This window comes from Juglans regia, chromosome 16 (assembly GCF_001411555.2).
Source record: "Juglans regia cultivar Chandler chromosome 16, Walnut 2.0, whole genome shotgun sequence".
Lineage (NCBI taxonomy): Eukaryota > Viridiplantae > Streptophyta > Magnoliopsida > Fagales > Juglandaceae > Juglans > Juglans regia.
The window spans coordinates 20,505,664-20,524,056 of NC_049916.1; the positions used below are offsets into that span (position 1 = coordinate 20,505,664).

At 35.2% G+C, this 18,393-nt stretch overlaps 3 protein-coding genes across 5 annotated transcripts; 2 read left to right on the top strand and 1 right to left on the bottom strand.

The window, feature by feature from the left end:
- Positions 1–3,518: 3,518 nt before the first annotated feature.
- LOC109003116 (protein FAR1-RELATED SEQUENCE 5-like) lies at positions 3,519–6,458 on the bottom strand. The gene is made up of 9 exons (XM_035686226.1): positions 5,846–6,458; positions 5,652–5,749; positions 5,217–5,555; positions 5,020–5,120; positions 4,808–4,914; positions 4,282–4,709; positions 4,135–4,200; positions 3,684–3,749; positions 3,519–3,572 (listed from the first exon to the last, which is right to left on the bottom strand). Exons 1-9 carry the CDS (start codon positions 6,456–6,458, stop codon positions 3,519–3,521), a joined length of 1,872 nt encoding a protein of 623 aa, XP_035542119.1.
- Positions 6,459–13,936: 7,478 nt separating this feature from the next.
- LOC109003115 (UDP-glycosyltransferase 13) lies at positions 13,937–18,274 on the top strand. Of its 3 annotated transcripts, XM_018981107.2 has the most exons (4): positions 13,937–16,499; positions 17,053–17,142; positions 17,231–17,327; positions 17,785–18,270. In XM_018981107.2, the coding sequence occupies exon 1, from the start codon at positions 14,149–14,151 to the stop codon at positions 15,562–15,564; it is 1,416 nt and encodes a 471-aa protein (XP_018836652.2). In that variant the 5' UTR covers positions 13,937–14,148; the 3' UTR covers positions 15,565–16,499; positions 17,053–17,142; positions 17,231–17,327; positions 17,785–18,270. The 3 variants fall into 3 exon arrangements, with proteins under 3 accessions (XP_018836652.2, XP_035542562.1, XP_035542563.1); XM_035686669.1 differs by lacking the exon at positions 17,053–17,142 and having other exon boundaries at positions 17,785–18,274; XM_035686670.1 differs by lacking the exons at positions 17,053–17,142; positions 17,231–17,327 and having other exon boundaries at positions 17,785–18,274.
- LOC118343718 lies at positions 16,992–17,923 on the top strand. The gene is made up of 4 exons (XM_035686227.1): positions 16,992–17,007; positions 17,053–17,142; positions 17,231–17,327; positions 17,785–17,923. The coding sequence occupies exons 1-4, from the start codon at positions 16,992–16,994 to the stop codon at positions 17,921–17,923; spliced, it is 342 nt and encodes a 113-aa protein (XP_035542120.1).
- Positions 18,275–18,393: the final 119 nt, after the last annotated feature.

Consider the following 18,393-nt stretch of genomic DNA (forward strand, 5'->3'; position numbering starts at 1 on the left):
TGTATGATTATTTGAATTGGATAGTATTTATTTAGTAGTGTATAAGATACTACATCTTTTGATTAGAGTCGGTTTAGATTGAAAGATGAGTTTCTAACTCATTTCACTACTATTTATAAATTTTAATCTATAAATTTTATTGTTATTCATAAACCATCTCAACTCATTTTATCTCATCTTTTAATTTAAACGGAGTTTAAATATATTTTTGAGAAGTGTTAAATGGATAAATGGAATAATCAAATTATCTATATTTTGCACGAAATTCATACCATCTGTTTATGATAGATTGGATTAATTCAAGATTTATCATAGCATTTAGTTGTTATTTAATAAAAAATAATTATAGCTGTCAAATCTCAACTTGAGTCAAGCAGAAAGAGTAATTAACCAAATATTCTATTTTTTTTTTTTAATTCTCAAGAGTTCCTAAAAATTCTACTCCACTTGTCTCCTTTAAGGAATACTGACAATCAGATCCATCAATTCATGATTTCTTTTTCCCTTTCCAAGATTCAGCTTGAACAGAAGCAAGGCTTGGTTTCTTGAGCTCCAGCTCCTTCCTTCATCAGTTTTTTTTAGCAACTTTGTTTTCCCATAACTCTCTTCTGATCGGGTTGTCAAGTCATGCTGGATTCTCTTACGTTACGTGTGAATAGTTTAGAATTATTAATTGCATAAATCTGATCGTCTGGTGATGTTGTTGCCGATTATTGATGTGATACGGTATAAAATAAATGATAATTATAATTGTGAGTATGCAAACGTCTCATAATTATTTAAAAAAATATATAAAATTTATATAAAAAAATTAATTTTTTAATAATAAATTTTACTCTTTTTTAAAATAATTATACGATATTTATATATTTCATAATTATATATAGCATTACTCATCGTACAAATATATTTGTGAACCTATGGTTGATTTTGCATGTTGCTCCACTTTTAGTAAGGCATGAAACAGATGCAATGTAGATGTAAGGGCAGGATAAATATATATATATATATATATATATAGTAAATCCTCAATAGCAAGATTGGGTCATGATATTAGCATTCCGTTCGTAGTACCACTTCATGATCTATGGTACTTTATACCATTGGTAAAAATGGAGATAATAGGGGAAATGAGACATGTGTCGATCAAGCTTTGCACAAACAGCTTTGGAAAAACAGTTGAAGGCTCTTAATAGCTCGTCAGGAAAATTTTGAGGAATAGGTCCGAATTGATTCCACTATTGAAGGAATCAAAAAGAAAATTTCCCTTTGAATTTTTTATCAAAATTTAGAAACTAAGAATGACTCATATCTGGCACTTGGAAAAACGTGAAATGGTTCCAAGCAGTGATATAGTCATGGTAATTATAAGCAGTGATATAGTCATGGCGAGTCTTTTAGGAGTATAGGGGTTGGTACCCCAGTCTTCTTCTGTGAGGACTCGAAAAATATAGGCATTGTGGTAAATTAATTTTGTTTTATCATTCTTGTCATAGATATGTTTTATGACAAACGAATTAGTGTGGATCAAAATATTGGAATAATATTGAAGATTTTTAGAGGAATATTCTGGTATCCAGTGAAATCTAGAAGGAAAATAAGTTGAAGCAATTTTGAAATTATCTGTATACATAGACCTGTTAGGTTCAATGTAAAAGAGATAGGCAGAATATGATTTTTTAATGTACTCAGTTTTTCCTTTAGGGAGGAAATACTGGGTAGAAACAGTTTTTGATGCAATTGCCTTATCATAGAGGTCAAAGGTGGTAGAAACAGTTGAAGCAAAAGTAGATGGTTGGATAATTTTATCAAGAGATGTAAATCTATTGGCAATTTTCAGGGAGGAAGCAGACTCATTTTTTATGAGCTTCTGGTTGGGAGCTGGGGGAGGAGCATTGGTCTGTTTTTCTTTTCTTTTTTTCTTGCTCATTATTGGGTGTTTGCAAGAATTCACGGATAAAAAAATCAGGGATAGAATTATTAATGCCTTTGATAAATTCAATGTCAAAATAAAAAATACTTAAAATAGTTTGCTAGCGTGCAAAAATATGTTTTGATGCAATGTTTTCAATATCTTTTTCTAATACATACTTAGCACTTTTGCAATCAATCCTCAATAGGAATTTCTTTTTGAGTAAATCACTTTAAAATTTTGAAATACATATTTGGCCTTCCTTCTATTGCTCCATCTAAAAGAAAGCATAAGCCATTTACTAAGTTTTCTAAACCTCATAGTGGTGCAAGGAGAAAACCCTATGATGATTTTTATAAGAAAACTTCTAAAAAATATTTTCCTAAGAAAAAGAGTTTTCAAAAACCTTTTAAAGGAAAATGTTTCAATTGTGGCAAGACTGGACATTTTGCTGATAAATGTCCCAAGAAACCTAATAAATTGAAAAAGAAGCTTAATCAGTTGAATATAGATATTAATGATCGAACTGTTTCGACTCCTAGAAACTCATTCTTCTTCATTTGATATCTAAGAGTTTAGTTCTAGTGATTCAAAATATCACTCAGAAGCTGAATCTCTTAGTTCTCCTGAAATAAAGCTTAGTTGCAATTGTAATGACTCTTGTTGTAAAACTTTGAGTAGTCAATATTTTATCCAATTGTAATGACTCTTGTTGCAAAATATCGCGCATACGGAGGATAATGAGGGTCGCCGATTTTTCAGTTACCAAAACTTTGAGGTATTTATTTTACTTGCATCTTTTATCTATTTTTGAAAAATCAATTGGGTAATTTTTGTAAGGTAATATATTGGTTGATTTGCAGGCTGGGCATTCTTGCGGGTTTTTTTGTTGGTATGACCCGGAAATACCACCATATGGCGAGAAGAGAATCAACCGTTTAAAAATCGAAATTCAAAAGATATAACTTGCAATGGATATCCAAACAACTCGACATCGATTAGAAATAGAGACTAAAAGGCGCAATCGAAAGTTTGAGGGGTTTAGTGTAGTTGTAGCAATTTCAATGTCGTGGATACTTTGTTTAGGCATGCTTTTGGAAAATTCTAAAAAAGAATTTGTTGGTTGGTACGTTGATGTAATAGATAACTCTGCTTGGTTGGTTGGTTGGTTACTTTTTGTAATAGGACAAAGTGAAGGATGTATGAATGGTTACTCTGCTTGGTTGGTTACTTATTGCACAAATTTTGCACTTCCAAATTTTCTACCTGAAAATCATTTCAAAATTAATAAAAAGAAACTAAAACAAGACACTGATCATTAATCAACCAGAATTAGACCATGTTGTCTCTCCCTTCATTAATCAACCATAAAACTGTACCTTCATTACAAAATTTATGAGCAAATATACAATTGCTCCCTTCCAAAATATACAAAATATATCATTGGTTCATCCCAAAATATACAAAATATACCATTGGTTCCTTCCAAAATATACAAATATAAAGGAACCAAAAATTTGCTATTACATTACAAAATATACAAAAGTTGTATGGTATCTTCTAGAACCATATCGTCTTCCAATCACTACATCTGCATTATGTATGATTAATTTCTCGCATCATTATCCTCTTCTGAAATATGCAATCCTCTCAATTGCGCCTAAAGTCACAAAAAGTCACAAGTGTATACTTGACCAGTTCTTGCAAAAAATGTTGCAATACACTTTTAAAAAAATAATATCAAAATAATATAATAAGTAGTGTGAATTACCTGTGAAGGAGGAGCAGTCTGTCCAATACTAAAAAAATCCATAGTGTATATTTGATGAGGCGTATACTAGTCATAGCATAAAATTGTTAAATGAACAGTGTTAAAAAATGTGTTCATCATAATGTAGTTTTAATTATCTGTGAGGGAGGAGCAGTCTGTCCAATACCAAATAAATTCGGCGCATATACTTGATGAGGCGTGTACTGTGAGTGGAAGAAGAGTTATTAAATGAACTGTGCTAACAATTTCTACATCATAATATTCTTTGAATTACCTATGAGGGAGGAGTAGTCCATCCAATGCCAGAATAATTCGTAGCAGTCGAAGGTGTAGCAAAAAAATCCGGCGTATGTGTCTAAACTTGACTTTGTTGATCCTATATCAAAAGTACATTGTTTTTAACTTGTTTATATGCATCACAAATCTAGGAATTGTGAAAGATAAAAAGTACCTGGGTTTGAGGAGCCTCATGATGTGTGTTGCTGACAGTGCATTCATCTGGAGCTTGACTACTCCGCTGTTCATTGGAATGAAGACAATAATTTATTATTATAAAAAAATATAATGTTTTATTTACACCATGAAAAAAAAAATGAACCTCAGCTTCGTCGTGGTGTAATTGTCTTCTCGTACTAGATTTTTTAAGACTCTTCTCAGCAGGATGCACTTTTCTCTTAGACGATGGTCTTCTCTTACTCCGAACTACCAACGGACTAAGAACTTTACCTGTCGTGCCTCCCATAGACGTAATTGGATCAACTGTCGTGCCCCTTATGGAAGTATCTCGATCAACTATCGTGCCCCCCGTGGAAGTAATTGGATCAGCGATACGTGGGTATTGTACCTTCAGCTGTTCTATCTGATTAATCAATTTCACACAACTGCTTTCAGACTTTGAAGCATTGGAATACAGTTCATAGAAGCAATTTTGGATTCTATCGTACATTTGGGCATCATCGATGCTACTAGTGTCATAACTACTTTTCACAAAGGTATATTTATACTTTACATCCTTCCTCCACCGATCTAAGATGTATATTTCGATGGTAGTATATGCTTACCCAGCTGAGTCAAGATACGTAGAGTGTGCCTGCATAATATGCCCCTAAACTCAAACAACTTACAGCTGCATTTAACATCAAGGGGATCTTCATCAATTCTGACAGTGAATGTTGCATGCTTTAATAAGTCATCACCAACTTGAATCTCATCGACAACTTCGAATGTACTTCTACCACCCTCACATCCCAATAATGAAATAGTTAAATAAATAAATTCTCACAATTCCTCTTGTACTTCTTTAAATTTAGCAATTGTATTTGCCTTTTGAAATTACTTCTCAAGAGGATAGCGAGTGATGCACAGAGTCTCTGTGTTAAATGAATTAAAATCCGCAATTGCTTCATTCTCTACCTTCCTCCTAAGGGCTGAATCGTACTGCTCAACAAATTGTTTCAAAGTTGTTTTAGAGTTAACGTAATCATCAATAAATGTATTCATACCTTCACTCCTCTGTGTAGTTGACATACCTACCCAAAATGTGTCTCTAACGTATGTCGGCACCCAAAAACGGCGATCAGTATATAGTGATACAAACCATGCATTCTCATGCAGATTATAGGTATCGAGCATATCAAGCCACTGTGATTCAAATTCAAGCTCACTCAAAGAGTTATAAATGCACCTATGCAGAGTACTCTTGATTTCCTCATATCGAGAATGTGATTCAAACTTTTCAGGAAGCTTTTTCATTATATGCCACAAGCAGAAGCGATGTCTAGACGTTGGAAACATCCTCGAAATTGCAATTTTCATGACCTTATCTTGGTCTGTGATGATTGCATTTGGTGGTTGATCATTCATACACTTCAACTATGACTCAAACAACCACTCGAATGTATTAGCGTCCTCATTGGATATCAATCCGCACCCCAATAAAATTGACTGATCATGATGGTTCACACCCACAAACGGTGCAAAAGGCATCTTATACACATTAGTCAAATATGTTGTGTAAAAGACGATGACATCCCCGAATGATTCATACGCAGCTCTACTCCGGGCATCTGCCCAAAACACATTTATTAACAGCATGTCATTGTCAACGTTTATTTTATAAAAAAAATCCGGATTTCTTTTTTGCATAACTTGAAAATAGTTACATAGAGCTGTAGAACCTCCAACCCCGAGGCAAAGTTGTCTAGCTTTATCAATATAGTTTTGACACTCCTCCCCGAGTGACACATTCTCGTACCTCCCCACCTCAACAACCACAGCCTTAAAATTTTTTGACAATCTTATTCCTGCCTCATCATTTATTTCAAGTCTCTTCGCTACACGAGCATCAACCTTCTTAAAGTATCTGAAATGCCTTGTCTTTTTCGGACTGCAAACATGTGTATGATCCAAGATCACTTTAGATAGGGTATATCCACCTTCATCATTTAGTACCGCGTTAATCCTAGCCATACATCCTATTTTCTCCGTTTGTCTTGGTTTCATAATATTGACAGCCTTACTTTTTGATGTGCCTCCATGCACACATGCCAAGCAAATCCAACTGACATTTCCATCATCATCTTGTCTAGAATTCCTTTTACACACTCCAAAGCCCGTCTGCTTACCATACTTCTTATAGTAAGACCAAACTTCTTCTACATATGAAAAGTTCATTCCAACCATAGGTTGTTCAATAGTTTCATCACATTCAATGTTTGTATCCTCAACAACCTCATCACACTCATGAGTTGAAGTACAATCTGTGTTGGCATCCATTGTACATCCGTTTGAATTGCCTACAATGATACAAAAAGATATAGGGTCAAAAATCAACTTCTTATATAAACCATAAAAGAAAACAAGTACTGGTTTTATAGGAGTTACAAATTTGTTGAGAAAAAATCCATATCTAAAGTACAATCTATTTATAAAAAGTTGAAAACAATCTATCCAATTTTTGTATATAGTTTACAACTCTCTGTGTTAGCATGAATAAGTTGGAATCAACTTGGTTCGATTCATTGAACCAATTATATATATATATATACATGTGCGTGTGTAGAAGAAGAGTTTAGTAAGCTGCATATATATATAAATATATATTAGTACTGGTTTCATAATATATATTTATATATACATGTGCGTGTGTGTGGAAGAAGAGTTTAGTGAGTTGTACATATATATATATATATATATATATATATAACTACTGATTCCATAATATATATCTCCTTATACTTAAAAGAGTCTATCGCCCCATGAATAGTGAGATCAACAGTAATGAACAGTAATCGTGAACAGTGATAAACACAAGGCAAATCTCCATGTCCCTCTCTGCAGCCTTGAAGCAAAATCACGGCAAAATCATTATAAAATCATCACAAAAATACACGGCAAAATCACAAAACCAAGGCAAAACCATATATCTCCGCGTCCCTCTCTGCATTCTCGAAGCAAAACCACGACAAAATCATCACAAAAATACACGGCAAAATCACAAAACCAAGGCAAAACCACATATCTCCGCAATCATCACAAAAATACCACAAATTAATAAGATCACCACAAAATCACTATAAAATCACAACAAAAATACCATAAAATAAAAAAAAATACCACAAATTATGGTGGTGGAGGTGGCCTAAGGGGAAGTGAGCGTCCGTGAGTGAAGGTGAGCATGCATGGTGGCTCGGCTGGTCGTGAGGACGACTACGAGAGGTGGTCGGTAGCGAAAGGAGGTCCCGGTGGTGGTGCGGTGGCCAGAGGAGGTGGAGCTTTGCCGTGGGTGTGGATAACCCGTGCAAGAGAGAGGTGGATTTCGTGGGAGCAAACGGCAGGGAGATGGAGGCCGAGCTCGTTGGAGGGGGATGGCCGGTGGGAGAGGAGGCTACCGTGGAGGTGGTGGCGCCGGAGGATGGCGCACAGCGGCGCAGCAACATCAAACCCATTCGGGCTGTGCACAGCCGAGAGAGAGGAAGAGAGAGCGTGAGAGAGGGAGACCGGTGTGGGGGGACTCGCTGGAGTGAGGTGGTGCCGGTGGAAGAGGTGGTGAGGCTCACCGACGCACGGTGGCGTTGGGCTGGGCAGAGGAAGATTCGGTTGGGAGAGGGGCAGCGTACCGCGTACGAGTGAGCTGAGGGAGGAGAGAGAGAGGGGAGGGAAAAGTGAGGGAGAAGGAAAAAGTTATAGGTGTTTATCCAGTTCCTTCGTTTTGGGGTCTTCAAAATGATTTAACAATAAAAGATTAAAATACTGATTTAAATATGCATAAATATTAATTTAATTAAAAATATTGAAATAAATTAAATAAACGATGAAATTTTATTAAATATTTTTAAGAAATTAATCTCAATCCTTCATTTTAAATTCTTAGATTTGATCTAACAATAGAAATTTAAACATTGATTTAAACTAATTTAAAATTTAAATAATTAATATATAAATATCATATTATACATAAAATATCAAATTTAATTTATTAAATACTAATCTTCCATCATTAAATAAATGATAAAATTTTACTAAATATTTTTAAGAAATTAAAATCATATAAATAATTAGAGTTTTAACATAATTTAAATATGATAATATTCTTAATTAACTAAATTAAGCAAACGTGTGTGGGGAAGGAGAGAGAGTGAGAAAGGAAAAGTGAGGAAAAATGTTAGTTTTTAGGTTTTAAATTTCAACCATTCATCTTTAATTTTCAGATTTAATCTAACGATAGAAGTTTAAATATTGATTTAAACTAACATAAAACAAATAATTAAAATATAAATATTCTACCATACACTTAAAATTAACTTTAATTTATAAAATATTAATTTTTCATCATTAAGTAAAAGATAAAGTTTTACTGAACATTTTTAAGAGAATAATATTATATCATACACTTAAAATCAACTTTAATTTATAAAATATTATTTTTTCATCATTAAATAAATGATGAAGTTTTACTGAACATTTTTAATAGAAAAAAACTATCTAATTAATTTGAATTTTTAATATAATTTAAATTTCATAATAAATGATGAATATGAATAAATAATAATTTTACTCATATGCATTAGACTATTTTAATATTGGAAATCATTATTTATTTATTTTTTCAATTAGGCATACATGGCTAACGGGCAAAGACATGGTGAACATGCTTTGCACGTTAGCCACTGCTAGTATATATATACATGTGCATGTGTGGAAGAAGAGTTTAGTGAGTTGTATATATATATACAAGTACTGGTTCCATAATATATATATATATATATATATACACATGTGCATGTGTGTGGAAGAAGAGTTTAGTGAGTTGTACATATATATATAACCCCGTGATGAATTTTATAAGAAAACTTATATATACATGTGCGTGTGTGTGGAAGAAGACTTTAGTGAGTTGTACATATATATATAACTACTGGTTCCATAATATATATATATATATATATATATATATATATACATGTGCATGTGTGTGGAAGAAGAGTTTAGTGAGTTGTATATATATATACAAGTACTGGCTTTACACACTACTGGAAATACTTGTTTTGTATATTTTAAATAGTACTACTACAAGTTGTACACTTTATACTCATAATTATTAATACTGATACATTACATATATATATATATATATTTATAGGAAAACATCAATGTCATATGTAGCATAATGTAAAACAATTTATTTCTCATCATGTTCCTTATATTGTAACAGAATAAGACTCTCATGTCCATCTCTCTCATATTTCTTGTTCTAGTTCTTATTAATAACAACTAAAACAAGAACAAGAAGCTAAGACCCCACTGGATTGTAAAATAAAAAACATGAAGTATATGATAAGGGTCTCACAAAGTTAAGAAGCATGTTTGTAACAGGTACAAATTCAATTGTCATGCATTGAGAATATCTCATCAATAGCTAGCTATGGTTGGAAAATAAGAACAAGATCAATAGTGCAGCTATGGGTTCCCAATACGAGAGAATGATGAGGTAGGAAATATTGCAATATTTTCATGATGTATTTGTAATCTGGTTTTCTTTATGAAATAGGCCATTCATGTGGTTGTCAATCTAGTTGAAACTATAGGACAAGTATTCAGTTCAAAACAGTTATATTTATTAAGTTTGGCTTTCAAGAATTCAGTTCAAAACATTAACACGCATATTGTAAAACTTCACTTGAGCATCAATGCACTAGTACTGAAAAAATAACACTATACAAAAATTAAAATGGGACTTTTTACTTTGCTTTAAGGCTTTTTACATTGCTTTTAGGCTTTTAGCATTTCTGAACATGTACACTATACACTCTTGGAAGGTATTGCAACTCAAGGTATTGCAACTAGACAAGTCAGAACAGAAAATCAAAGACATTCCTGGCTTTTACCTTGCTTTTTTTTTTGGATCAAATTCACATAACCATGTTAGAACAGAAAATCAAGATATTACAACTCAAAACCCGGTATTGCAAAATTAAGGAAAAAACATGAATCCAGGCATGACCTCATGAAAGGATGATCAAATAGCAAAAGTGAACTCCACCTAGGTAATGCTCTAAAACTATAATTGATAAATAATACTGATTAAGCAGCAGTGATAGGTTGGCCTTCAAGCAAAAGTGAACTCATGACCAAGGGCATCCTATGTGTGAACTGTTTCAAAGCTTCCCTTTTGCTCCAATCAGTCACCATGACAACATTCCCAACATCAAACTTGATGAAAATATACAATTTTGTTGGCTTTTAAGTTCAGCTTGATGGTGTAATTGGCCTTGATAACTGGGTATCGGGTAGTTGGCCTTAATAGTTCAATACATGAACACCTAGCTGATGGCTATCCATCTCCCTCCCAACATAAGAAAATTAAATTCTCCATTATATAATTTAGTTGTGTGTGTTGGAAATCAACGGCAGGTCATGTTTTCCTTTTTTTATTTATTTTTTCTCAATTGCATTCCCACAAGAAATTTCTCTTTTAGTTCCTAGAGAGAATATTCATCCAATGTGAATTATGAAAGTAACAACTCCTTGGGATGTGTAACCAAATCCAAGAGATAACAGTCAGGTTTTTCATTCCCCAATCCGCAAATGAACAGATTAAAAGCTGAAAAATCATCAAAGTGTCGACTCAGCTCAGCATGTAAAGTAATGTGATAATCGGTATGTTGAAAAAATCTCACCACCTGGGTGTGAATGCTTTCCTTCATAGCTTCTTTTAGCTATTTTTGAATATTTTTGGATCTACAAATTTCTAGTTTTACAGGGAAAAAAAAAATAAAGTTCCAGTTCATAGGTTTTAACTTTAAGAGCATGAATAAACAAACTGCACCGTGCTCTGTTATCACATGCATCATAGGATTTTCATTCAAAAAAAGAAAATGCCAGAGCTCCCAATATCACATAACACTAACACTAATTAGCTAAGAGCACTAAAGGTGAAGGCCATAGCTGAATGCCCTCTCAGTCAATCACCAAACTAGGAAAAAAATTAGGAAATGTACCTCACGGATTGGAGGTTGGACGGAGGAGAGCAGGAAGACGGCGGCGGAAAGAAAGTGGCTAGCTTTCTTGGTTTTAAAACACGGTCGAGGTCTTCAGTCTAATTTGGAGGATGAATGTCTTTGTTTGGGATTTTCACTTCTGAACGCGAAAGAGCAGGGGAGGGAGGGGGGGTGGGTTGGGTGAGAGAGATTGCTGTCTTTTCTTTTCTTTTTTTCAAACAAAACGATTTTAAACAACGTGGCATGCCATGTACATCGGGAGACACTAACGGGAGAAAGGAGCGGTAATTGTAGCAGGAAAAAGCTACCCCCACTGCTCCAACGTCCCGCTCCCGGCTCCTGCTTGACGTGGCTATCACATGGAATAAGTTAAAAAATTAAAAACCAAATAACACTTTTGATTTCCTCTCTTGTTGAATAAAGTAAAGTTTTGTGGTCGTTTGTCTTCTTCAAGCGGGAATCGAAAACTAGATCTGCTTCTTCAAGCAAAAATTGAGCCTTTGTAAAATCCATTGTTGTTAAATAAAGTTGTGGTCGTTCGTCTTCTCAAGCAAAAACCGAAAACTGACGATGCCCAGCTTGTGGTCGTTTGTCTTCTTCAAGCAAAAATCGAAAACAGAGCTGCCCTTTCCATTGTCTTCTAGTATATCTCCAAGTCCTTACCTTTATGTCTTGGTTTTTCCAATAAAAAGTTGAGCTTCATGGGGTTAAAAGGGAGGTGATTCTGCTATGATTTTCGTGTAAATTTTCAATTTTCACGCCAAAAGCATAGGAAAAAAGGGGAAGAAACGACTCATACTTCAAGTACCTTGTGACCCTTACCTACTTTCCAAGCACAAAGTACCAAAGGGAGATTGTAATTTCTCTAAAACTTTGTTAACAATCTAATAGCCAATCTTTTAAAATGAGTTCTACAACAAAACTACTGCAACACAAAACATTTCACCTATTTGTAGTTCTTTATATCACTAAATTATCACATTAATAAATGTGGATTGCTTCAAGAAAACTTTTATGTACTAGCTTTGTTGCCTACCCACACAAGAGATTCTCCATTAAAGGTCCCAACCAACACAGTTCTAAAATCCATCAAGTTCTTAGCAAAAAAATCAATATTCCTCTGGGATTCAATTGACCTGTAACATTCTAGGTCATAAATAGATGCTTGGCCATTTCACACTTTTTTATTTTTTGTACAAAAGATAGAAATGCAAATCAATAAAAAAAAACGCACACAAACTTGCCTATTCTTTGCCGCGCAAAAATTAGGGGCTGTCAATGCTACTAGTGCACAAAGGTTTTCGGATTTTGGATGATGGAGGAGGACAGATGGAACACCGGAAATGGAATCCTTTGTCGTGCGGAGTCGATGCCAATGCCGAACCTGTCTGACAGAGGAGACGAAGGAAATGAGAAGCAAGACAGGTTGTCGAGGTTGGGGTTAGCAAAGATGCATATTTTGAAATGAACATGATTTCCTTTACTTTTTTTTTTAAATTAAAATAAACACGTGGCTGCCTCATAGAATGCCACGTCAAGCGGGAACTTACAGTGGGAGGATCGAGCGGGGACTGTAGAACTACCCTTTTGAAATTATATAACATGCTTAATTAAGGTACGGTTTGGATAGTGAGATGAGATGATATGATTTTAGATAACAGTTAAAAGTTAAATAAAATATTTTTAGAATATTATTTTTAATATTATTATTATTTTTATATTTGAAAAAATTAAATTATTTATTATATTTTATTTGAGAATTTTAAAAGGTTATAATAATGAATGAGATGAAACACTTTCAATATCTAAACGAAACCTAAAAAGTATGGCTCTTAGGCAATTAGGCAAAAACAGCTTTGTTTGAGAACACAATATTTTTAGACTATTCACTATTATTTATCAATAATTTATTATTATTTATAAATTATTTATTATTATTTTAATATTATTTATAAATTATTTTGTTACTATTTATATAATATCTGAAATACTCTAACATTAAAAAAAAAAAGAATAAGAATGCTTTATTTGAGGAATTGTAAGTTGTAATATAAAAGAGTAATATTACTATTATCTCTTTCATTCCATTAAATATAATATGGTATATTAATTATTATTAGATAGTAAAAAAGTATATAATAAATAATTATTTAATAATAATAAATATATTACATCATACTTAATAAAATAAAAGTGAGATGAAGATTTTTCAAACATAAAATTATACAAAAAGGCTAAAAGCGTGGGATTCCACGGTACAGCTTTCATGGACCATTGACAAACTCCAACGAGCTATATTTAGGTAGAGATTCTCTCTCATTTCCTTGGTGCTATAGCCTATAACAATTGCCGCTATGCGCAGGCATGTGAAGGTTAGGTAAGCCTAACGAGTGGTTCAGGATTGGCTTTTATAAGTTAACGCTTTGAATACCGTATTCAATTAAAACGAGATATTCGATATCAGTATAATTTCGAATATAATAATTTATATATATATAAATTATAAATAATCTGATATAAATTGAGAGTACAAAAAAAAAAAAAAAACTAAAATATTGTCAGGACGGACTGAAATGGTCAAAATTCTGACTGAAACAAAATAATAAACTTTCTTGTACCGGCTATATCATAGAAGGAAAATGATTTATCTACGACACATTTTACAACACATTGTACAACAATGTGTTAAATGAGGGGTATTATTGTAAAATCATCTTATTTTTATAAGATGATTTTACAATAATACCCCTCATTTAACACATTGTTGTACAATGTGTTGTAAAATGTGTTGTAGGTGTATCACTACTCATCATAGAAACGGTGTATTTCGACCGTACTGGTACAAAATCCAAAACATTGTTTATAGCGCATGCAAGTGAAGGTTTGGCAAGAATGTTGCACCAATCTCGTCGCTGAACAGGAAAAAGTTCGACTCTTTACCAACAGTATTAGCAATTCAGCAAGCTATGTCGGTTCGCGTTGCCACGGCGATGCAGTCTGATCAACCTCATATAGCTCTCCTCCCCAGTGCTGGAATGGGCCATCTCACACCCTTCCTTCGCCTCGCCACGCTTCTCGTCCGCCGACACTGCCGTGTCACCCTCATCACCACGCATCCCACCGTTTCACTCTCTGAGTCTCGTCTTGTCTCCCGATTCCTCTCTGCTTTCCCTCAAGTCACTCAGCTGCCATTCCATCTCCTCCCTTTGGACCCTTCCACCGCCAACTCCACCGACCCTTTCTATCTCCAGTTTGAAACAATACGTCGTTCAGCTCACCTTCTCTCCCCTCTCCTCGCAACGCTTTCACCTCCTCTCCATGCCCTCATCTCTGATGTCAGTTTGATTTCTTCTGTCATTCCGGTGGCTGAAACCTTGCATCTCCCTAACTACCTCCTCTTCACGTCATCGGCCAGAATGTTTGCTTTCTTCTCTTACTTCCCAACCTTTGCATCCAAATCTGGTGATGATCCTGCTACGTTTGGTGATGTTAAAATTCCAGGTCTTACGCCAATACCAAGATCTTCATTCCCCCCTTTGCTTCTTATCCCAGACAATCTCTTTGGTAAAATATTCAGGGAAGACGGTTGTGAAGTTAATAAATTAAATGGGTTTTTGGTCAATACCTTTGAAGGACTTGAAGCAGAGTCACTAGAGACGCTTAATGGCGGAAAAGTACTAAAGGGCTTGCCCTCTGTATTTCCGGTCGGACCTTTCCCGCCGTGCGAGTTTGAGAGAGGAGATTGTGGCGATCAGTTGAAGTGGCTCGATGAGCAGCCAGCAGGGTCCGTGGTCTATGTTAGCTTTGGGAGTCGGACAGCAATGTCCAGGGATCAAATAAGAGAGGTAGGAGATGGGCTAATTAAAAGTGGGTGTAGGTTTTTGTGGGTGGTAAAGGATAAGAAAGTTGACAAGGAGGAAGAAGAGGGCTTGGACGAGGTCGTGGGGCTGGAGCTAATGGAGAGAATGAAGGCAAAGGGATTGGTGGTGAAGAAATGGGTGGACCAACCACAAATACTTGGTCACAGTTCTGTGGGAGGATTTGTGAGCCATTGCGGGTGGAACTCAGTGATAGAGGCTGCTTGGCATGGCGTGCCAATTTTAGCCTGGCCCCAAATTGGGGATCAGAAGATTAATGCAGAGCTGGTGGAGGCGAGTGGGCTTGGCATATGGGTGACTAGTTGGGGTTGGGCTGAAGAGGTTGTGGTAAAGGGGGATGAGATTGGAGAGAGAATTAGAGAGATGATGGGGAGTGAATTGTTGAGAGGGCAGGCTGCGCGCATCAGAGAAGAGGCAAGGAAAGCTTTTGGAGATGGTGGAAGCGTTGGAATAACATTTAAGCAACTTATTGAAGAGTGGAAGGCCAGCAACGAGAGCATTTAATGGCCATGGCCATGGAACTTCTGATTAATTGTAACCTGTTGAAGTGTAAACAAGTGCTGGGATTATTCCGCATCTGCCTTTCGGAGTTGTAGAGAATCCCAGTCGATTATGCTTTCAAGTCATTGCATTTATCTCCCCTATAAGAAAGAATTGTTCCTAGGAAATGTTGGTCCATTTGAATTGAGTACGGATGGCAAGATGGGTGTCTTAAACTCATGGTATCATAATTCCGGTTAATCTATATTTTTTGAATATCGAATTCAAATTGTTTTCGAGTCTTGTTATATGGTACTACCTTCAGAAAGATTCGTTACTTTCATCAATAGCGGCAAGCATATGATGTCCAGCCAAAGCTTGCACCATAGTGACTGAAAATAAGAATGGCAGTGGTCTGTTTTTGTGAATGTTTCGGGGTCCAGTGATTAAAAAAGGCAGCACTTTGTCTACTTCTCTTTGAAACAAAACACACTGCGGTCATATGCGTATAGTTTCCAACTCCCAGTCTTGCAGCTTCAGACCGACAGGTTATGGTGAAAAATTTTGAACTAATAAGTGGATGCCACGTGAGCATACTTACTGAATCTCATCGCTTGTTATCCACCGTATGTTTTCCCTCCTCATTATCCATTTACTCAGCCACAGAGAGAGAGAGAGAGAGAGAGAGAGCGAGCGAGAAGAGAGAGCTATGGTTTCCTCTTCACTGTCTCCTCTCTCCCACTCTCAGTTTTCATCCACCAACTTCAACATCTGTGAGACACCCACTAACCGTCAAAGGAAAACCCAAATTGGGTGCGCTGTAAAACCCACAATTTCTGGTTCTTCTTCTTCTTCTTCGTCTTCTTCTTCTTCTTCGTCTTCTTCTTTACCTTTCTGCCGAGTTCTTCAAAAGTCTCTTCCTCTTGCTGCTTCTGCTGTTCTTCTCTGGTCAAGTCCAGGTAATTATAATCACCAAGAATTAGCTCTATTTCACATCTGTTTCAATACTTATGTAGAATAACGTTAGATATTACGCAATAAAAACATAAGCTTCGTGGCATATATTAATAGCAATGTGTCAATGAACAATTTATTAATCTACTATGAATCGAGAAAATAGCAGCGGCTATTTCCTTTATTCAACAAGTAGATAAATAGGATTCCACATGAACCCCTCCAAACTTTACTTTAGGCCCTAAGGCCTACTCGTGTGGTGTGGCATGATCACCAGACAGAATGCACCATTTGAGCTATATGCAAGTCAAGTACTACTGGTGATTTGCTAGTTGGGCTTAGGAAATTGAATATCCTCTCAAGGCAGTCCTATATCGTATTAAAAAATTATTCATGCTATATTGTTTTATATCTTTGATTCGTCTTTTTTTGTTCTTAGTGCTAGGATTTTGAATAATTTCTACCTATCAAAAAGATTTTGAATAAATTTTTGTGAAATGCGAGTGAAGAAATGTAAATTCACAGTGAGTTGAATATTTTTTCTTTTGCGTTTTGCAGCTAAAGCCGGATTTCTGTCCGGGTCCACTGGAATAGAATCAGTTCCTGGTCCAAAGTTACCTGAAATTGATTTTCTCAACCGCTTTAATGGTTTTACATTGATAAATGTTTCTCATTTTATTAACGTTCAATTCATGCTTGATGTGTCAAACGGCATCTTACCGCCCTTCTTTTACAGAAGAAAACCAGAAGAAGTATGCGGAAGCTGATGCAAGATTCAAGTCATCTCCCCTGCTCAAGGAATTCCTTGAGAGATCCAATATAAACAAAGAAAAGTAATCTGTTTTTCATATGTCATATTATTGCAATAGATCAAATGTCAAACGGCTTATATTGGACTATTAATAACTGACTTTTGCGCATCCAGTGGTTCTGCTGCTTATAATATGTTCTAGAATTGTATTGATGCCACTCGGGTGGTAAAGTTATTAAGTGAAAGGTGCCAAAGCTCAAGTTCAATTCTGAGTTGTTTATGTTTTTATTGGATTTGATCTAGCTTCCTATGGTTCAAAAGTCAGAAAGGAAACAGGAAAATTGGGAAAGCATGACTAAACTCATTGACAAGTCCTAAATAGATGCATTTCTCTGATACATAAAAGCTGTTGATTACATATGTCTGAAGTAGGGTTTACTGATGGACACATGTACAAGTACTTTGCAAGTTAGAATCTCCTTGTCTGTTAGATTTGAGACTTGTTCGTTCTAATGCTATCCCATTATGGAAATTTTCAGGAACCGTAAAGAAACCCAGGACAAATACTGCATACGTGGGGCAGAATGGGGTGTGGGAGATTGTTCAGCTGAGGCGATGTCTCCTGAGGACAAAGAGAAGTTCATTTCAGAATTGAAGGAGAAGGCTGGAGTGAAATGAATGAATCAGCTGTAGGTAATGTTTTCTTGGACTGGCAGCATGGGTAAATCTACCTTGTAAAATCACATTTTGGGGTGGTTTCTTACAACAGGATAGAATACGCGTCCTTTCTTCTTTTGATTATTGTTTTGAATGTAATCAGTTGGTATACTTTAGTTGCTTCTTAGGCTGGTTGAGTGACTGAAACAATAACATATGCAACTGAACATGCTGTGTCTCTTAATGAGGCAAATTTCAGTTCAACGCCTCCTTTGGGTGTTAAATTCCTTTTGGAGGACGGAGCTCGATGCTCGTAATTGTTGATCTGATTACCAATGTAAGAATATAAGTAGAACCATATTAGAGCATCAAGGAATCTCCATACAGAAAAACTTGCTGATTCTGAAATATTGGGTACTAACAGTTTGAGATATGACTCTTGAAGTGAAGATACAAGTAATTGTGATGACATACAAATATTTGGTATTTAT